A 22,919-nucleotide genomic window follows, 5' to 3' on the forward strand; every position below is an offset into this window, starting at 1 on the left:
TATCCGTAGATGATGATAATACCTGCTCTGTTTTGAATCTTCCAGGACACTGAGATCATCAACACTGCAGTACTGACCGGCCGGACAGTCGCCATTCCAGTGAAGGTTGTTTCCATAGAAATGAGTGGAGTCGTCACTGACATCTCACCAAATGTGGAATGCAAGTCTGCCAATGAAGATATTGTCAAGGTAACGTATAGAGTCTTTTTTATAATCACCAAAGAAAGAGAACAAGGCATCTATGTAATCTATCCTTTTGTGTTATTGGACATACATCGTGGCTAAAAGTTTTCGGAATGACACAAGTATTGGTTTTCACAAAGTCTGCTGCTTCAGTGTTTGTAGATCTTTTTATAAAATGTTTCTATGGTATACTGAAGTATAATTACAAGCATTTCATAAATATCAAAGGCTTCCATTGACAGTGACATTAAGTTTATGTTTATGTTAAGTCAATATTTGCAGTGTTGGTCTTTCTTTTTCAAGACCTCTGCAGTTTGCCCTGGCATGCTGTCAATCAACTTCTGGGCCAAATCCTGACTGATGGCAGCCCATTCTTGCATAATCAATGCTTGCCTCTTGAGGATTGACCACAAGTTCTCAATGGGATTAAGGTCTGGAGAGTTTCCTGGCCCATGGACCCAAAATGTCGATGTTTTGTTCCCTGAACCAGTTACTGGTTCACAGTCACTTCTGCCTTATGGCACAGTGCTCCATCATTCTGGAAAAAGCATTGTTCAGCATCAAACTGTTCTTGGATGGTTAGGAGAAGTTGCTTTCGAACAATGTTTTGGTACTAATCTTTATTCATTGCTGTGTTTTATAGGCGATATTGTAAGTGAGCCCACTTTGGCTAAGAAGCAACCCCACACATGAATGGTCTCAGGAAACTTTACTGTTGCCATGACACAGGACTAATGGTAGCGCTCACCTTTTCTTATCTGGACAATCTTTTTTCCAGATGCCCCAAACAATCGGAAAGGGGATTCATCAGAGAAAATGACTTTACCCCAGTCCTCAGCAGTCCAATCCCTGTACCTTTTGCAGAATATCAGTCTGTCTCTGATGTTTTTCTTGGAGAGAAGTGGCTTCTTTGCTGCCCTTCTTGACACCAGGTCATCCTCCAAAGGTCTTCCCCTCATTCTGCGTGCAGATGCAGTCATACTTGCCTACTGCCATCACTGAGAAAGCTCTGTACTGGTGGTGCCCCAATCCAGCAGCTGAATCAACTTCAGGAGACAGTCCTGGCATTTGCTGGACTTTCTTGGGCACTCTGAAACCTTCTTCACTACAATTGAACCTCTCTCCTTCAAGTTCTTGACGATCTGATAAATGGTTGATTTAGGTGTAATTTTACTAGCAGCAATATCCTTATCTGTGAAGCCTTTTCTGTGCAAAGCAATGATGACTGCACTGTTTCATTGCAGGTAACCATGGTTAACAGAGAAAAAAACAATGATTTCAAGCACCACCTTCCTTTTAATTCATCCAGTCTGCTATTCTAACTCAATCAGCATGACAGTATGATCTCCAGCCTTGTACTCGTTAACAGTCTTACCTGTGTTAACAAGAGAATCACTGAAATGATGTCAGCAAGTCCTTGTGTTGCAGGGCTGAAATGCGAGGGAGATGGGTTTTTAGGGATTAAGTTCATTTTCATGGCAAAGAAGGACTGAATTGCAATTCATCTGATCACTCTTCATAACATTCAATACAGGCAAATTGTCATCATAAAAACTGAGGCAAGCAGACTTCCAATAATTCCAATAATGAAATCCAATAATTGGTTCATTCTCAAAACTAATTTAATATACAAATAATAATTAAAAACTCATGCTTTATTTGTTGAATTTTCTTGCCTGATAACGATAAAGTAGAGATTAATTATCCCTGTGAAGGTAGGCAGACACTGAGATAGTGAGGAATTTGTACTGTTGTGGTGAATTATGTTTTCTATCGTTGATTTGTGGGACCACTGGCAGGAAGAAATGCACTTCAAATTGCCAATGGAAATATCTGTGAAATACCTAAAAGCACGCACTAAGATCAAGGTTTCTCTTGATTTTAATGGATGGAATTTTACCTGCAGAAGTCTGTGTTATAGTATAAATTGGTCTTTATTTCGTAAATGGTGCATTTTATGATTATTGCCAGCCTCTGCACTGGAATATTTGAACTGAGAATACTTTCTCTTGACTGCATTAGCTGTTGAACCAAGCTTTCAGGTATGGAAAGTAAAAATCCAGACCCAGATTTTCTTTCAGCTAACCAGTTCAGTACTCTCTGATTCTCTGACCCTTTATACTCAACTGCTTGGCTGAAACAAAATTTTGGTCTAGATTTTTACTTTCTGGACCTGAAATTTCAACCTCTGCTGTAGAACATCAGAATTTACTACAAGGTGATCCTTTGAAACAGAGATGTACATAAGACCTGACAGGTCAATTAAATGCTGTTGAGGATGCTTGGGGTAATTCATCGTATCCGATGATGATGTTCCTCCTTATTGATGGCTGTGGAGTCCAATCCTTGAACTGCACATTTTATTGCGTTCTGAAGAGGTAAATTCTGGATTAGTGGTGGCAGGTATCTTGTTCCTCTCTGATTCCAGCTGCTCTGTACTTGCATGACAGAGCTGCTGCCAAGTATAATGATCAACAGCAGCCACTTCCAATTAAGTGCAGCCAATTTGACATTGCTTTAGTGATGTCATTAGCCAGTCTTTATGCCGATTTTCCTGTCCCCCTGTGGATCATTGGCCCAGATGGAGTTGCCAATGTAGGACTTGATATTGCAGGCGCTCATCAGGCACCCTAACAATATGCCAAGCTCAGCGACTGCGGCCTCCATACTCTCACATTTTGTCTTAGCGAGCCCTCAAGGATGGCAATGCGCACACATTCACATAAGGAATCTGGAGCCGCATGGTGCTTTTGGCACTAGTATTTTGATATTTTAATATTCCTACATTTGAAAAATCTGTTTTTTTTTTTTTTAAATAAAGCCAATCTTTCAGTAAGCTTACATTATGAAATGTTGTTGAAGTTCTAACTATCAACACATTCTTAATCTTTTTCCCAGTGATTTCTTTTAAGGTACTACTGACCCATAAATAAGCTCAATATAGAAAAGTTCTTTAAAATGGGTTAATTGTAATTTGTTCTGAATCTTACATTCAAGAACAAAGGCAAGAAATTATTAGTTATTTTCACTCAATACTCTGTTGTTGTGAGACTCTGATTCTCGAAAGTGCTCCTGAAGTTTTCCACAAGGCTATGTTCGTCATCCAGTGCTTCTGAGGACCATGGGCAGAGACCAGAGTACATTCAATGCCCGTGTTCTCCTCCAGCCTTTTCATGTCATGCTTGTCCTTTGTAATGTTTCAAGGATACACACACATTCAAAACATCCCAAGCCTTAATGAACTGTACATAATGGTATGATGCTGGCCTCTCTTTGAGTGAAGAAAAAACTTTCATTGTGATGAAAAAGTTTGACAGTGCATTCTGAATGAAATATAACTGAGATTATTATGCATCCGTGCTGTATATACAAACTAAAACATTATAAACTTAAAAGGTTACCTTTCAGGGTATGAGTTTGTGGATAAATAGTATATGTTATATAAAAATATTTGCTTTTTTCCCCTTCTTTTTGCTGATGTGATTGTTATCCTCAGTCTGAGTATCTGTTAAAGAACAAACATTTTTTTATGTAAATTATGCCTACATATTATCATGCACATTAAGTAGAAGCTGTTTATAACCCGTAAACACATTCAGGTATGAAAACATTTCCCTGACTTGACAAATGGTTGTAGATGTTTAAAAACAAGAATCTTTACCAACTTACCAGTGCCACAGATAGAGATGTTAGTGTGCACTATTTTCTTATTGCTGTATGCACCAAAATTTCCCCGTGATCAATAATCGTAATATTAACACTGTTCAGGCAGTTCCCCAGAGACGCAAATAATCCATCATACAAATCCTTACGTAAATCAAACTTTATGCAAGTCACATTTATCTTCCCATGCCATGCAAGACATCTTATAGGAGAAAAACACATAAGTCAAAAATACACTAGTATTATGTACCAAAAGGCTTGTATTAGTGAAATGAAAAGATAGTGTACATTTATTTGCAGGCATATATCGCCTTTAACCTTATCACTTATATTCCATTTTGAATATTTTTTGTGCAAGTCTAGATTTTCCAAAGTCGGTTTTAATCATTTTAACAAACAATTATTACCTTAGTTGTTTTTCAGACATCCAATGAAAGGAACAGCTTAAATATGCATTTTCCTAATGCCTGTTAAGGGTCCTATGCATGCTTTTATTTTATTTAGTTTTGTTTTTTAGATTTATCCGAAAAATATCAAGAGAACAGCAGCTGCAGTCAATCAATGCCTTACCAGTATCCAAAGTGTCTGTGCGGGCAGAGTATTTTGTTACGCGAATGTGATGAATAGTCAGCGTAGGGAATTGCGCTTAGGCAAACCTCCATTTGCAGGAGATTAGCTTCTCCGATTACTGCGTCAGCCAGTTCAGACCTCGGGATAAATCATCAATAGTATCCCAAGCAAACTGGCCTATCTATTACCGTAAATCATTGTCCATTACGGAGCTGGCTATTTCAGGGAAATTGCCTGGTTGGTGAGGTGAAAAAAATATTTTTGTTTCTGAGCTGAATTAGGCGTTCAGATTCTGACAGCTATAGCACAACAAAACACTGCTGATTATGTTATATTCATAAAAATTTTAGCCACCAGTCTCAGAATGAATTTTGGTCTAGATTGCTTTGGTTTGCAAATACTTTATTGTATAATATATGTAGATAAAGACTCAAACATCAGATGTATCACCCTGTTTATGTCTCAAACTGCCAACTCGTCTGATTTGCTGTTAAGCCATGTTCTCATTTTGTTCTGCATTGTATATTTAAATATCATTTTAGCTTATCAAAATGCAAAGCATGCACCTGGTGTCATGTACTGTATATGTTTAGCCAGAAAATAAGTATTTGACACATCAGCATTTTTATCAGTAAGGGGATTTCTAAGTGGGCTATTGACACAAAATTTCCACCAGATGTTGCCATCAAGCCAAATATTGAATTCATACAAAGAAATCAGAACATTTAAGTATACAAGTTGAGTCATAATGAATAAAGTGAAATGACACAGGGAATATTGCACAAATAAAGATAACAAGGTGCAAAATGGCATAGAAAGCCAGAAGATCACCTGAAATCTGTCAGTATTGAGAGAGAAAACTTTAGTTCCAATTGATGGTCTATAAAGGCTTCTCATTACCCAGGAGGCACACAGGAAAGACTATTTTATGGATAAGAGCAAAGAACTCCCTCAAGATCTTCGTAATCTTGTAGTTGAAAAATATTCTGATGGGAATGGTTATCGGGGCATTTCCAGAATGCAGAATGTTCCTGTGAGCACTGTGGGGACCATTATCCGGAAATGGGAAGAGCATCAGTTCACCATAAACCGACCACGATCTGGTGCTCCACGTAAGATCCCTGTCCGAGGAGACCAAAGAATAAGCAGGAGAGTTTTTCAAGAACCACTCGGGCAGAACTTCAGGAAGATCTTGCATCAGCAGGTACTGTTGTTTCAAAGAAAATTATAAGCAATGCCCTGAACTGCCATGGCATCCATGCATGCTCACCACGCAAGACTCCATTACTGAACAAAAAGCATGTTGAGGCTCGGTTAAAGTTTGCGAAACAGCATTTGGAGAAGCCTGTGGATTACTGGGAGACTATAGTATGGTCAGATGAAAGCAATATTGAACTTTTTGGCTGTCATTCTACGCACCATGTTTGGAGAAGAAATGGCACTGCCCACCATCCCAAGAACATCATACTAACAGTTAAGTTTAGGGGTGGAAGCATCATGGTTTGGGGCTGGTTTTCAGCAAGGGGTACTGGCAGACTTCATATTATTGAAGGCAGGATGAATGGAGAAATGTACCGGGACATTCTGGATCAAAATCTGCTGCTATCTACCAGACAGCTGAAAATTAAAAGAGGGTGGACATTTCAGCAAGACAATGATCCCAAACACAAGGCCAAGGAAACAATGAATTGGTTTCAAAGAAATAAAATCAAGTTACTTGAATGGCCCAGTGAATCACCTGACCTAAATCCCATAGAAAATATATGGAAAGAACTGAAGATCAAAGTTCATAAAAGAGGCCCAAGGAACCTTCAAGATTAAAATACCGTTTGTTTGGAAGAATGGGCCAGAATCACTCCTGAGCGATGCAGACGACTGGTCTCTCCATACAAGAGGCGTCTAGAGGCTGTAATCACCAACAAAGGCTTTTATACAAAGTATTAAATAAAGTGTGTTCAATACTTATTCCCTGTGTCATTTCACTTTATTTATTATGACTCAACTTGTATACTTAAATGTTCTGATTTCTTGGTATGAATTAAATTTTTGGCTTGATGGCAACATCTGGTGGAAATTTTGTGTCAATCACCTACTTAGAATTACCCTTGCTGATAAAAATGCTGATGTGTCAAATACTTATTTTCCCCACTGTATGTGTCTGTATGGCTTGTGGAGAGCAAGATGGGGTAGGTGAAAGTAACAAATCTCTTCTGTTCTATTCTGTTCTTCACAGGACCGTCAAGCAGAGTAACCACTGTATACCTCCCCTTTCAGGTCTCCATGAATTGTGACTACGTTTTCGTCAATGGGAAGGAGATGCGAGGGTCGATGAACGCCAGGGTAGTGTTCAGCTATGAGCACCTGAGCGCCCCCCTGGAGCTGACGGTGTGGGTGCCCAAGCTTCCCCTTCAGCTTGAGCTCTCGGACAGCAAGCTAAGCTACATCAAGGGCTGGAGAGTCCCCATACTGCCTGATCGCAGGTGAGGAGCTCGGCTTCAGATAACTTTCACCTTTATGGCTGAGGTAGAGTGTGTGTTACAGCTGAAGAGTGTGTGATTCATGACATTTACAGATGCACAATATATTGTTCAATGTGACAGTTTTGGTCAATATTGCCATATTTAGATTTCATTCAATATTCAAATTTTGCAGCACCAGAGCTATTTTAGCATATCTGCGAAAATAATGGAGTTGATTGCATTGGACAAACATCCATTTTTTTATGGAGGGAGACAGATTTGTTTGATAGGGTCAAAAGTAACTAAGTCTGTACAAATCATTTCATATCCTTTCGATGTTTTGAAAATGAGCATATGAAGGTGTTTCACAGAGCTTTATAATACTAATATATTTTATTACTGAGGGGAATCCTCTTTTACATTCCTAGGCAAAAATTCTGTATATCTTGTAAAAAAAAGGCTTGCTTTCCAGGATCACTAGCATTTGTAATTGGAAGGTTCACTTTCAACTAAATATTCAAGATCATGACAAGAAGAGAGTCTCCAGCCCACATCTGAAAGCAAGCTTTCTTGGCAAAAGAGCCCTTCATCCCAAGGAAGAGTTGGCTTTTTCTGTCTCAGTTCTGCAAAACAAGCGAAATGTGTCATGTGTGTATATTTTCAGTTTCAGGTTGAAAAGATTTAGTTCATTTTAGCCACTGGGACCTAATATTATTTGTGACTGAACCAATATAGGAAAGGTTAACATTGGATTCCTCTAAAAGCTAACAACCAGATTCAGCATTATCAAGTGTGTCATCATCTTCCAAGAACACAGCTCTCTGCTGCTTTATATTCAGTGCAGCCAGAGAAATCAAGGGATTGAAATATACCTTGTCAGATATTGACAAGACTTCCTTGTCATGTGAATGCTGCTTTATGTGGGCATAAGATAAAGAACAGATTGGTTTTCATAGGAATCGAGTGCAGCAAGGTTTTTTAGTCTTTAGGGAGACCTTCAAGCTGTCAAGAACCTGAGCAAAATTGGACAACTAGAACGTCTTGCAGTAGCTGTCTGCTACTGCTCATAAACAACAGACTTTTCTCTTTATCCCGGTACTAACAACCAACATAAGTACTGAAGTGTGTTGCTTTATGTTTGTACTGTAAAATGAGTTTACCTCAAACTAAAGCATTCGAATTTTAGGAGATTTCAGTTAGCATTTTTATGTTATATTTTTATTTATTAAGGAGAAGCTTTTATCCAAAGTGATAAACATTATATGGACAAAAATATTGGCACACTTGGCCAGTACACCTACAGGAACTTTTATGACATGCAATTGTAAATCTGTTACAGCTGCCACTGTTCTGGGAAGGCTTTCTAAAAGATTTTGAAGTGTATCTGTGGGAATTTTTGCCCATCCATCTAGAAGAGCATTCATGAGGTCAGATACTGATGTTGGATGTGAAGGGCTGGCTCGCAGTCTCCATTCTAGATCATCCCAAAGGTGTTCAGTGAGGTTGAGGTCAGGGCTCTACGCAGGCCAGTCAAGTACTTTTACACCAAACTCACCCAACCATGTCTTTATGGACCTTGCTTTGTGCACTGGGGCACAATCATTCTGGAACACAAAACAACTTTCCCTAAATTGTTCCCACAAAGTTGGAAGCATAACATTATCCAAAATATCTTTGTATGCTGCAGCATTAATGCAATGCAATGCAATTTTATTTATATAGCGCATTATCACAACATTACATTGTCTCAATGCGCTTTACATTTCTGCCACGTAAAGACCCCCCAGTGAGTAAGCCAAAGGCAACGGTGGCAAGGAAAAACTCCCTAAGAGGAAGAAACCTTGGGAGGAACCAGACCCAAAGGGGGGGCCCATCCTCCAGGGGCCGGCAGAAGAGTCAAACAAAACAAGATTATATAATTTAAGCTAATACAGGGGTTGAAATTTCAGTCTCGATGCAGGGGCAGACCGGTGCAGGCACGCACTGCTTAATGCATGATGGCAAGATCAACAGTGGCACAGCAGCAGGGGAGGAAGGAGAGGCATCCATGAGCCAAGGGCAGGCAGGCTGGAGGATAGTTGCCGGAAGTGGAGGTAGTAGTCTTGCAGGCAGCAGAAGCATAAATTCCTCGATGTTATGGTTCTCCAGGCAGCACACCCCAGAAGGGGTGGGGGAGGAAGTAAGAAAATAGTGTATTAGCCAGAGTTGAGGAAACTAGAGGCAGTGCAAGCAAAATGATTGAGTGCAATATTCATCTAGGCTCCGGCAGATCTGGCTATAGCAGCATGAGAAAGAGGGAGAGACAGGCGGGAACACAGGCATGGGGACTCCCTGAACATCAGCACTCTAGTGTAAGGCTAGAGTGACAGCACTGACGCATCAGTTTATCCAAAGCCAAGGACACCGATCCCCACTCAGCTCTTCACCTCATACTGTTAGTCTAACTGGGAGTGAGCGACTAGACGGAACTAGAACTAGGTTTCCTATACGCTAAACTATACAAGTGCGTTTTTAGACTTGAAATAGCGAGAGTGTGCCTGAATCCCACACATCCGCCGGGAGACCATTCCACAGCTGCGGAGCTCTGTAAGAGAATGCTCTGCAGTCTGCCGTAGTCCTGTCTACTCTAGGAACTAATAGATATCCTGCTCCTTGTGATCGAAGCAGGCGAGAAGGGTTGTAAGGGACCAGAAGATCATTAAGATATTGTGGTGCAAGGCCATTCAGAGCTTTGTAGGTTAATAGCAGTATTTTGTAGTCAATCCTAGATTTGACTGGTAGCCAGTGCAGGGAGGACAGGATAGGGCTAATGTGATCAAATTTTTTAGTTTTTGTGAGAACTCTGGCTGCTGCATTTTGTACTAACTGAAGTTAATGTAGGGATCCAGATGGACAACCCGAAAGGAGGGCATTACAGTAGTCCAATCTGGAAGTTATAAAGGCATGTATTAGTTTCTCTGCATCTTGAAAGGAAAGCATCTTCCGAAGCTTGGCTATGTTCTGTAGATGGTAAAATGCTGTACTGGTAATGCTATTTATGTGAGCACTGAAGCAGAGGTTGGAGTCTACCAGGACACCAAGATCTCTGACCACTGTTTTAAACTGAGTAGGGAGGCCGCTAGGGTTGGGGTTTACAAACTTATTACGAGCATCCTTAGGACCGATTAAAAGAACCTCAGTTTTTTCTGTACTTGGTGATGTGAGGCTCGCATGCAGCTATTCATCCATGGAAGCCATTCCATGAAGATACCAGCACACAGGGTTTGGAACCCTGTAGTTATTGAGTCAACAAAGTGTTGGCGACCTTTATGCACTATGCAACTCAGCACTTGGTGACCCCACTCGGTTACTTTATGTAGTCTGCCACTTAATGGCCGAGTTTCTCCTAGCTCCATAAGTTTTTCCTAAATGCTTCCACTTTGCCATTATACCTCGTACCACTTATAGTTGACCATGGAATATCTAGCACAGAAGAAATTTCACAAACTGACTTATTGCATGCTTGAATACACTGAGGATTTCAGAACAACCCATTCAGTCACAAATGTTTTAAACCTGACTGCATGACTAGGTGCTTGATTTTTATACACTTGTGACAATGGGTCTGTATAAATCACCTGAATTCAATGATTGAAAGGTGTGTCCCTATACTTTTGTGTTTATAGTGAATGTTTTTGGGAGAACCCTCAAGTAATTAGGGGTTCTGGGCCATGCTCAGGGGACCAATGGTGAATCCCAGAGTGTGATTTGATTTTAACAGCCTTCTGATCACTGATACAGCATCCGAACCCACTGAGCCTAACTGGCTAACTTCACCAGATGCACAATGAGGTTTTTAGATCAAAATGGGGAACTTTTTCCTCTCCCAGGACAACCAGAGACAGTGATGATGAGGATGAAGATGATCGCAAGCTGAGCCGAGGCTGCACTCTCCAATACCAGCACACCCAGGTTAGGGTGCTGACCCAGTTCCACACCACGTCAACCGAGGGCACTGACCAAGTTATCACCATGCTTGGTCCAGACTGGCAGGTGGATGTTACCGACCTGGTACAGGACTCGCTAAAAGTGACCGACCCTAGAGTGGCTGAACTTGTGGACCGCACCATCCTTGCAGGCCTCGAAGTTGGAAGTACTACACTTAAGGTAAGTTGCCAAAGCCGGACCTGGTATATCAAGTGGTAAAACGTAGTGTTTAGTACTATAGGCAGATCTCTATTTGCGTAAAACTTACTTGCATAAATCCAGACTTACAAATGTAATATTACAGGTACATACAGTTTACAGAAATGCTAACGTGACATCCATCCATCCATCCATTTTCCAAACCTCTTATCCTACTGGGTCGCCTATCCTGGAAGCATTGGGCACGAGTCAGGGAACAACCTAGGATGGGGGGCCAGCCCATCGCAGGGCACACTCACACACCATTCACTCACACATGCACTCCTACGGGCAAAATAGCAACTCCAATTAGCCTCAACATGTTTTTGGACTGTGGGAGGAAACCGGAGTACCCGGAGGAAACCCCACGACAACATGGGGAGAGCATGCAAACTCCACACACATGTAACCCAGGCGGAGACTCGAACCTGGGACCCAGAGGTGCGAGGCAACAGTGCTAACCACTGCACCACCATGCCGCCCCCTAATGTGACATCATTAAGTAAATTGAGACTTCATCTTTTCATTTACTTGTGTTCTTTACTATGTAATACTAGTATAATTTTGGTTTCTGGGCTTTTTGGTCTGTTGCATGTCTTGAATGGTATGGCAAGGTAAATCCAACTTAAATAAGTTTTCACTTACTTAAGGATTTGTGAAATGGGCTACTTGCTTCAGTTGAGAACTGTCTGTATATACCCCCAAAGGATTTACCAAAATGACACTTCCATTAAATACTAATCTAATATTGTCAGTGTCTGTTGTCATAAGTTAAGCTAACATGCACAGCAATGCTCTACATTAACTTTGCTGAAAGAATTGAACTTGTTCTTTGATTAGTGACACATTAAGCCCTTTAAAGAGTAAGCAAGTATTTTTATTGGAAAATCTTTTATTTTATAGGTTCAGTAATAATAAACGAGCCCTGAGATTTATTTCCTGTTGAGTTTCTAAAGAACAGCAGATGTCCAGTTCAACATTTATTATTGTACTTACCCATGCTTACTTAACTGCTTATGGTTATTCTGTGAGCCAGTCCATCACAGGGCGCAGCGCAGGGGACACCCTGGATGGGATGTCAGTCCATCACAGAGCACAGGGTAAGGGACACCCTGGGCGGGATGTCAATCTATCACAGGGTACAGGGCAGTGTACACCCTGGATGCGATGCCAGTCCATCACAGGGTAGAGGACACCCTGGACGGGATGTCAGTCCATCACAGAGCACAGGGCAGAGAACACCCTGGAAGGGATGCCAGTTCATCACAGGGCACAGGGCAGGGGACACCCTAGATGGGATGTCAATCCATCACAGGGCATGGGACACCCTGGACGGGATATCAGTCCATCACAGGACACAGGGCTCTTACACACATACTAAATTGCCAAAGAGAGCCCAAATATTTATTTTAAATTCTTGTAGTTTTTGTTACATTTATTTGTAAGCACTATGGATTTAGTGGTATACTGTCTAATGCTGCATCCATCTATTTTCTTTCAGCAGCTGCTTTAATTCAAACTAAAAACATATATAAAGGAATCGATGGGCAGTGAACTGGAAGATTACTAAATATGAACTAAATAATATGTGAACTGGAGTGTAACTGCTGTTCTTCAGGGCAGCCTGGGCAGAAGTCATATAAAAACACTAAAGCTTCCACGCTTGCTGTAGCACCAGCAGTCAGTGGTGAAGTGAAAAGGCCTTCATCCTAGCCTGGCTGTATGCTTCAGGTCCGCATGGGTTAGCAAAGCCTGCAGTCAGCTGAACCACAAACGTTGCCTTTTCTCTTTTAATAAACTGACTTGTCTGGAAGCAGGGGGTAGTTATCATAAGCACTGGGGAGTGTGCAGTGTAGAGGTTTACCCCGTGAAAAGGCACTTGTATTCTGAGATGTCACTTTCAGATCATATATACACACACACACACACACACACACACACTACAGTTGTCACAATTACTTGATTAAAGCTGATTACTTGACTATTAAAAAGCATCTGTGAAAATATTCTTTCTTACTTGTTCTGCAATATGGAAGACGTATATAGCCGATGGGGGACAAAATAAAGAGCGAAAGCACCAATTTTGTTGAAGTACTTCACATTAAAAATGAATGAAAATGCTGTTGTCTGTCAGAATCGCAAAGCATAACTTAAATATCACCACAGCACGAATGCAATGCAAATACATCTTAAAGAACACATTCAGGATTTGACGTACTCACCCATTAATGCAAGGTTAGCCATAGATACCCGACATTTAGCCTCTCAGAGTAGCCTGCTCTGTCTTTGTCATCACTTGGATCATTTTGATTAATTTACTTACTATGATTACACTATGTCAAAATAATCGCTGCTAAAATGAAAGTTAGCCCTATCGTTAGCTGCATAATCATATATTTGTTTGTGAACATATTGCATGTTTTGAGTAGTTAACAATATTGAAAAACGTTCACGTATATGAAGATTTTGCTGTACTTAGAAGTTGAAAATTAATTGTGCATCCAAAAATAACTTATCTACAGAGTTGAATAGCTGCGCTGTGAGCTGATGATCCACTTGCTTTTGCTAAATATCGTCTCTGTCGAATAGAAAATATTTCCATACAGCAGAACACGAATGTCTTCATGACCAGTTCTTGTACGCTTTTCTTCTCTTCACTACCTTTCTCACAAATGCGCTACATGGGCTATGAGTGAGCCCGACATCAAGGATGAGAAATATTAATTGTGTACTAGAGCGCATGCAGAGCTCATGCAAAAAGCAGTGGAGATAAACTTGACTTTTTTGTTTTAACATATACTAGATGATATTGAATACGAACCATCATTAAAAGTCTAAAGCTTGCAATGTTTTGTTTTCTATGACAAGTATTTTGGTACCACAAATTAATAGTTTGGACCCAGCAGACTATGAAGGTCTTTCTAATGTGACGATTGCATGTACATGAAATGCCATGCCGATAATAACATTGCATATCGTGTAAGCCTATTGAGGGCAGCACAATGGTGCATTGGGTAGAGTTGTCACTGCACACCTCATCTTTGTGTGTGTAGAGTTTGCATACTTACCCTGCGTATGCGAGACTTTTTGGTGGATCCTCTGGTTTACATCCACCGTCCAAAAACATGCAACTTAACTGAACAGAAGTGCCTGAACTGACAGTATGTGTGAATGAGTGATTGTGCTCCTTGCAATGGTTGGTTGCTTCCTGCCTTGCACTAATTGCAATTTATATATTATTTTATATGATATTATATTATATAAATGATCAGTCGATCTCAGATTATTTAAACACACATCCAAACACACAGGTGTGTAATTATATCTTTGTGTGGACTCTATCCATTTCTATGGGAAAACTAACCTTAACCCTCTGGGGTTCGAGTGCGTCGTCGGCAATGCAGTGTACTTTTCGCGTCTATTTTAGTTCATCTCTCTGAAATCTTTATGTAGAATCATGAAAAAAACACTGATTAAATTCGCAATCTGTATTATTTTCAAAACAGCCATTGTATTAAAGTTTTTAAAATTAGGTTAAATTGGCAAAAAAGTAAACCATGTCACCTTTATTTGTTTTACCTGCATCAGGGGCGTGTAGTACTGTCCTCACCTGAAGATCTCTATTCACATTATAAATAGTCGCATTTCCGCGTATTCAAATCGCATTCGCCTGGTGATTTGATGAACAACGCAACGGTGAAATGCGATCCAGAAACATCCCCATCAGAGCCATAAAAGGGGGGTAAGATGTGCCCAGGTGTGAATGGCTCATGCATACACAGGAAAGTTGCTGCATATTCAATGAAAGGAGCCCAGAAATAGTGACATGAGTTAGGTTTTTCATATTTATTTATCAAATTGAGTGTTGCAACTACACCATTTAGTCATTTTCATGTAGCCAAGACTTTGGTGATCAGATATCTGGGATCAAAACAAACTGCCACCATTACTTACTATGTACTTTTATAATATTTCTGCACTTGCAATGTCTATACTTTGATTTCAAATTACAAACTTCACATAAATGACATATTTACAAAGTACACTAAGATTAAGATAAGTTTAATGCCAAAACAAATATATAAGAAATAATTTATTTTCCATGATATTGAATGAGGGGTGGCATGGTGGTGCAGTGGTTAGCACTGTTGCCTCACATTTCTGGGACCTGGGTTCGAGTCTCCGCCTCGGTCACATGTGTTCGGAGTTTGCATGTTCTCCCCATGTCGTCGTGGGGTTTCCTCCGGGTACTCCGGTTTCCCCCCACAGTCCAAAAACATGCTGAGGCTAATTGGACTTGCTAAATTGCCCGTAGGTGTACGTGTGAGAGTGAATGGTGTGTAAGTGTGCCCTGCGTTGGGCTGGCTCCCCATCCTAGGTTGTTCCCTGACTCGTGCCCATTGCTTCCAGGATAGGCTCCGGACCCCCCGCGACCCAGTAGGATAAGTGGTTTGGAAAATGGATGGATGGATATTGAATGAAATGTGTGACCATGCCCCAGTCATTGGAAGTGTGTCCCCTGCCCCTTGACCCCAGAGGGTTAACCCCTACCCAGGCCTAACCTTAGCCATAAGTAACCAAATAAAATACGAGACTTATGGCATTTTTAGTATTTTGATTGCATTCACAGATCTTTGTGGAGACCCCCCTCCCCTGCCAATAAATCCACATTTATCTGCACTTATTCTTTTGAATCAGACTCATTAATGAACATATTGCAGTTATGTGTTTGATTGCAGTCATTAATTAACCATGTTGCTGCTCTGTTTCAGGTTGAGTCTCCGCTCGTCATGGAGGCCATCTTGGGGGAGATTTCCTTCTCTGTCACAGATGACAAAGTGTCTATTGTGGAGCTGCGAGTTCACACCATCTCAGGCCTGTCTCTGATGCTACAATCCAGCCCCGGTAACAGCCACACAATGGTAGCCAAGGCAACGGGCTTGCAAACGCTTGCTGCGCCCAAACAGGTGCTATTCATTATGGTTTCGGTAACGGTTCACCATATACATTGACATTTATTTTTATTTAACACACACCTTTGTCCATAGCAATGTACAAGTAAGCCAAAAAGCCCATTTCAAACGTGCTGATATGGAGTCGACTAGGTATGCGGCTTAACTGAGGTTCAGTTAAAGCCCAGGTACAAGTGTGAGCATTATCGGAACAGAACCTACTTATGCACCAAACCACACAAGAACCTAATATAACTACTATTCAAATCAGCAGAAAGTGCAGTATAAAGAGCATTCAGGGAGCATGAAATGATATTAGGCTAGTGAAGATATTTCCGGAATAAATTGGTCATGAGGGGTTTCTTGAAGGTGGATGGAGAGGGAATCTGATGACAGGATGTGGTTCAGTAGCTCATTCCACTGTCAGAACTACACATGAGAAACATTTGTACAGATCCATTAAATATGGTCTTAATATTCACATTTATTTATTTAGCTCATGTCCAAATCAACACTCAGTAGAGGAAAGCTTTGGGCCATAGAGTAGAATCAGCCAGCATCCAACACCCCCTGGAGCCGTGTTAAGGGCCCGTTATTATAAATTCTGTAAAATATTTTGATCTCTTGGGTAAATAAACTGAATATCTTCCACTGCCAGCATTTAAGACATGCTATTTAGAGGTTGAGAATACAAAGCTGTATTATTCCGGGAGGACAGAGTGCAGTACTGTAATTGTGGGGATGACCTGCAGGCTCCTGTTGCCAGCTGTGGTAGATACGTGCTTAAGCAGCTCATATCATTCGTTAAACCAGATTATAATATGCTAGGCTGGCAAGTAATTAGTGTAAGATCTGCCTGTGTGTAGTTTCACCTGAATAATATGGTTAGTTTTGGTCAATGACTTAATCCAGAAAAAGCCACAGAATTAAAGCAATGCAGCAATGAGCAGCAAAGAACTGGCAACATTTTTCTATCACTGAAACATGAGTCTCCTTCACGTTCTCTCTGCTTTCACTTGCTAATTCATTCCACTGAGGAGAGTTAAGTCTCCTGCCCCCGCCCCCCGCATGTCACACAAACAAAATAACATTATTTCTAAGAGGTGGAACTTTCACAATACAGGGAGGATTATTAACCTGTTTCTGTTTCTTCTAACTCAAATCCAGTGGAAAAAAAGTTCTAGGCCTCCTTTTTAATCCCCTCCTGAGTGTCTGTGAGATAACCAACATCTGAGATTTGCATATTGATGATAAAACTTTCCTATGGGTTTGGCTGCTTATAGCGGCAGTAGGCCCATTTTCATTTTAATTCCGTTGGCAGTGGTCAAACAAAACAGAAGAAAAGGCCAGCTCTGTCCCCCCTTCCTTCGAATTAAATCCTTATTTCCCCAGCCCTCCTACATCAAGACACCTTTACATGTAATGACGTTAATGTATTGTTTTAAGTGCTCTCAAAGGCCTCGCTGTAACAGCAAGAGACTCCCACATCAGCTTAGTCGACAGAGGACTGCTCTAGTCATTTCAAACAATTATTTCTTCATTGCTCATGAAAACTCATTCATGTCTGTTTGTTTTGCTTTTTTCTTTTCATTGTTCGCTCGCTGAATGGAAATTAGGTGCTCAGAGCACAGAAATCTGCACAGTTAAATGAAACAGTAAATGCGTGTGTACCTGTGTATGCTGTAGAAGCTAATATTTCCCTCTGATATGGGTGGCAGTGGGCGGGGCTATAGCGTCTTGCTTCCAGAGTTGTGGCTTCTGTTCCTGTGTCAGCTCTGCATATACATTTGTGTGTCTGGGGAATGTGCATGTTTTCGTCCACTAATTATGTCCGGCACAGAATTCATGTTCTGTGTTTTTGTGTTTTGACAGGAGGCAGTCCTTTCTATCTGGGCCTACTACAGTGACAACACAGCAGTGCCTCTAAATATCTTTGACTCTAAAGACTATAATCTGAATGCATCTACCCTCGATGATAAGATTGTAACGGTATCCCAAGACCCGCATCTGCGATGGCCAGTCATCACAGCCGAAGGCGAGGGATCCGGAGAGGTAATCCGTGTAGAGATGACGATCAGCGAAGCATGCCAGAAGACCAAACGCAAGAGTGTAATCGCATCCTCTCCAGTATATGTTCGGGTTCGCTTTGGGCCTGAGGAGGACTCTGAAGAGGAGGGCGAAGGCATGGTAACTCTCCAAGGCCATGAAGAATCACCAAACACAAGGAGACCACTTATTGATTCCAGTGTTGGTGAAAGTTATGGAGCAACAAATGAGCAACCTGCCAGCGTTCCTATTGACTACACTAACTTTCCAACCATCAGCAGCCAGGAGCGGCCCACAGAAGGAGATGAGGATGAGGAGGACTTTGTCCATGCACCTCGCAGTATGACTGACCTGGAAATAGGCATGTACGCCCTCCTGGGTGTTTTCTGTCTGGCCATCTTAGTGTTCCTCATCAACTGTATCGTGTTTGTGCTGAAGTACCGCCACAAGCGCATACCCCCCGAGGGGCAGGCCAACATGGACCACTCGCACCACTGGGTGTTTCTGGGAAACGGGCAGCCTCTACAAGCCCAGAATGATCTCTCCCCGCAGCAGGTGGAGAGTCCCAGTAACCCTGTTGACTCGGTACAGACTTGCTGTCACGGAGACCATCACAGCAGCGGAAGCTCTCAAACAAGCGTGCAGAGCCAGGTCCATGGCAGAGGAGACGGAAGTTCAGGGGGGTCCACCAAGGAGTGCGGAGAGGAGCCCAACTCCCCCACCTCGAAGCGGAAGCGGGTCAAGTTCACCACCTTCACAACCCTCCCTAATGAGGACATGCCCTACAACTCTATTCCCATTGCTGATGAGGAGGACATTCAGTGGGTCTGTCAGGACATGGGCTTCCAGGACCCTGAGGAACTGCATGACTACATGCGTAGGATAAAAGAAATAGCCTAGTAGGCGGTGTGGTCCACCACTAAGCTTTCTAGAACTTTCCTTTCTGAATTTCTCTTTTCTCACTTTAGTCAGGATACCTTTTCACGATCCAAGGCCAACATCTTGTTTTTGTTTTGTTTTTTTTTTTTGACTAGCACATTACTATTTTCCATGCTCATGCTCACTTGGAACAGTCACAGTTGCTTGATATTTTTTTGTTTTTGTAAGACTTCAAACCGGAGTGCAAAATGGCTTTGTGTGGCACAATTCCTCTCAACCCAAAATGGAACAGTCTATCGACACATGGACCAGTTCCTGTTAAGGATGATAATGCCAGACTGTTACAGGCTGAACTGTTTTAGGCAGAAGGGGTTAATTCTTGTGTGTGTATGTGTCTATTAATAATCAAAGTACCTCTTCCTACAAAGAGGAATTTGATGTGCAGATCAGAAATTCAGAGAATGTTGGGAAGGATGATTCATGGTAGCAAGGACAAGTTGAGCTTCAGTATGTTCCCTCTTGTCAGTATCATTAAGTATTCATAAAAGCTAATCTTTCTGCACACAATTCAAGTCCCTAACATTGCTTTACTTTTCCCCCCTATTTTTTTATTTTATGCATACACAATCCTCAGCCAAGTTCTGTGCAGACTTGATGAAATGATGTTAATGGTCTCAAATTGCCTTATTAAGCTGACTTTTCAGATTACGCCAGACTGTTTATCCCATTATCTATTGGGGGTAATGGCTACTGATAACAGCAAGGAAACACAAGAACGTCATATCTTTCCCAACATTCTTTGCATGGTAGAAGAGCTTTCGAGGCACAATCAACATTTTTTCCCAAATTTGTAAATGTTTGTATTGTACTAATTATCTAATCATGCATACACGATAATAAAGCAAGTATGTTATCATGCATTACATGCATGTGTGTCAGCCCCACCCTACAAACTCCCTTGAATATGTACATACCACCTCTCAGTACAGGCTTTACACGGAATCACACATATACATTCCATCGGGATCAGCTGGAAACTGTGTGAGAGAAGCTTGCTTGGCTGATCATGTTAGTTATCGATAGTTCAGCTGTGTATTCTGTATTGCTAGAACTTTCTGCATAATGCCCTTGTTGCAGTTGTTATGTCAGAATGTAAAACATCTTATATTGAAAAGGAACCTTAATCCATCACTCATTCTTAGCTTCTCAAAGACCAGACATTCTCAGTTTATGTAACACCTGCTTGTTCTTCACTGCTATACAGATCTTCTCCTTAGATGCTGACTGCAACCAGTTTTTGCCGGGATATGTTAATTTTCTTAATTTCGATGAACCGGATCTTTGCTGTTCTGTATCAAACTATTGAAGGGCTGTGAATTTATAAAACAACACAGGCCGCAACATTATTGACAATGGACTTCAAAATGTATCACATAGTCACAGAAGCACTGTTTCAATGAAGGGAGAAGAGAGATTTAATCATTTGAGACCTATCAAGATTCTTCATAGTAACACAGCCTCTTGTTTGGCATTATTTTACCTCAGCCTGGAATGCAATATTTAGTACCTTCCCATTAATTATTCAGTTTTATATTACAGGCTTATATTATTTTGCAGCTTTTTTATACTCCGGAAATGAGGTAGAATCATTATAGACCTTTAGTGGTACTTGGAGTGCTTAAGATACAGATGATACTGACTGGAGGTAGCACAGTTCAGGTTGCACGTTTAGTAATTCAGATGCTTCTGGTGAAATCCAACAATAGGCAGCAGATAATAAGTCAAGGGCTTCTGGGTTTTGTGTGAGAATGTTTCAGAGTGGGGTGGCATCAGAGTCAGTGGGGGGGTTTCATAAATGGAAATTTAGCATCTTTCAGGCCTCAGAGTTCCAAGTGTGGCTCCCATTTTTAGGAGAACGTGGGAATCATATTCATTAACTATTCCATAGGACTGTTTCACGCTTTCTACATTTTATAATTTTGTGTCCCTATCACAACATCATAATCCGCATCATTTTGTTCTGGACCTGGATTATGTTACTGCCCTTATTATGGAATTATTCAGCATCTTATCCAATTCATGGGCAATGTAAAAGCTTTTCCTAGCCTGTCTCTCTGAAAATTGTCATTCATTTTGAGTCTTCATGTGGACTCATTCATACAAAACATAACTTCCCTTTTACAGTAAAAATGCATTAAAACATAGGTCCTAGCTGTAACAACCTATCTGAAATGAAGGTGGAAATAATGTCTCTTCAGAAAAGGTTCGTTTTGTATCCAAAGTGCACCAACTACACAATTTAAACTGATGATGCCGTCTTGGGATGAATGTACAAATCTGAGCTGTAGCTTGACCCCAGGATAAATCTGTGGTCCACTGAAATGGTTCCACATAATTATTGGGATGTCTCTACTAGCAGCTACTGTAATGGCTTTTATTTGCCATTTTATCACTGATAACGTGAGCATTTTTTTTAATGCATCGTTTTAACATGATGTTTCTGGTCATTTTATACTTTGTGTGTGTGTGTGTGTGTGTATATATATATATGTGTGTATGTATATATATGTGTATATATATATATATATGTATATATATGTATATATATGTATATATATGTATATTACACACACATTTCAGTGGAACACTTTTTGTATCTCAAGGTTCTTTTAAAGATGTTCATGATGTGAGTTTTTTTGGTGTGTTGTGTAAGCTGCTAGTAGATGCTTTGCCTCAGCAGTTAAACACCTTGAGCTGTACCCTGTGGAAAGTAGCAGAGTATGGTGGTGGCAGCCACAAGCTGCTGAACTGAAAGTGTTTTTGTGCAGAACACTGTCAGATTTCACTGTATTCTCCTGCAGTCCCTTGTAATCCCCCCCCACACCCCCGCCCCCGCTGTGTATCTAAGTACTAAAGAAAATGCAATACAAAAACTGTTTGCCCCCCTCATTTCACCACACCTGAAATCACTCAGGTCCTGGCAGTGGTATAGCATTTGTTTGCCAAAAACACATTTCGCTGAATTTGAATATGATCAGGGGTTTGTTCAGCTAGATGCTTACATCTGTTATTTCTATGTGTGTGTTTTTCCGCTTTTCGTTTCTCCAGCTTCTATTGCCTTAAATTGTATCATTCTGCGATAGCTGTAACATCTCGATAATATTTAATTTCAGCCCAGCCTCTAAACTTGTACATATTAAAGAGAATGATATAAAAAGTGGTAAGTATTAAAAACATTTCTGTGTTCCAAGATTTGATGGCTGAGTTGTACTGCATTATTATGTGTACATGTTAAAGAAATAAATATAGGCATTGTGTATAAATATAATTCCATGACAGAATAGGTGAAATATTACATTGTTCATAAATTCAATTAATTTTGGTAATGAAAAATGGATTTCATTTTTCGTTTCCCACAAAGGAAAACGTAACTAATTAATTACGTTTAACCTAACCTAAATTAATGGAAAAATATGATCATCAAATGGATACAGTATGAAAATGCTTGGTGTTTAAAATTATTTGTGCAGATGCCTCTGCTAAATAGCTAAAATAGTGCCACAGTGTTACTGTTTCCAGACGGCGCTCTGCATAGCCCATGTAGTGCAATTCCGTGGCGACGAGGTTTCAGCAACAGCTGCACAGCTTATTCTCTCTTTAAGTACCCAGGTAGGTAAACAAGGTCACCAATGAAGGGGACTGTGTCATTGTGACCTTTTATTATAGTTATTATGGTTAACTTAGGGGCCAGTGTCTGGCTCAGCGGGTTAGGCTGCTGTCCCTGGGATTAAAACCACCAGTTTGAATCCTGGGGTCGGTAAAGTAATGTGACCAATGGCCCAAATTGCCTGAGGGACTGGGTGACCCTGCTTTCTTAATTGTATGTCACTTTGGATAAAGGTGTCTGCTTAATAAATGAAATAAAATGGGGCTCTTACCTCAGGTAGTCATATTCAAACATAACTATATACATGCAGGAAAAGGAGGGCCATTATTGAAAAAC

The 22,919-nt window shown here is 40.8% G+C and overlaps 1 protein-coding gene across 2 annotated transcripts in view; it reads left to right on the top strand.

The window, feature by feature from the left end:
- Positions 1-19,836, top strand: part of tmem132e (transmembrane protein 132E) — a 179,831-nt gene extending 159,995 nt beyond the window's left edge. For both annotated transcript variants that reach the window (XM_049016593.1, XM_049016592.1), the window contains exons 5-9: positions 46-189; positions 6,691-6,896; positions 10,745-11,021; positions 15,812-16,006; positions 17,864-19,836. In XM_049016593.1, coding sequence (XP_048872550.1) covers positions 46-189; positions 6,691-6,896; positions 10,745-11,021; positions 15,812-16,006; positions 17,864-18,937 — 1,896 coding nt within the window. In that variant the 3' untranslated portion in view covers positions 18,938-19,836. The remainder of the gene's footprint in view (positions 1-45; positions 190-6,690; positions 6,897-10,744; positions 11,022-15,811; positions 16,007-17,863) is intronic.
- Positions 19,837-22,919: the final 3,083 nt, after the last annotated feature.

The sequence above is a fragment of the Brienomyrus brachyistius genome, chromosome 6 (genome assembly GCF_023856365.1).
Source record: "Brienomyrus brachyistius isolate T26 chromosome 6, BBRACH_0.4, whole genome shotgun sequence".
Taxonomy (NCBI): Eukaryota; Metazoa; Chordata; class Actinopteri; order Osteoglossiformes; family Mormyridae; genus Brienomyrus; species Brienomyrus brachyistius.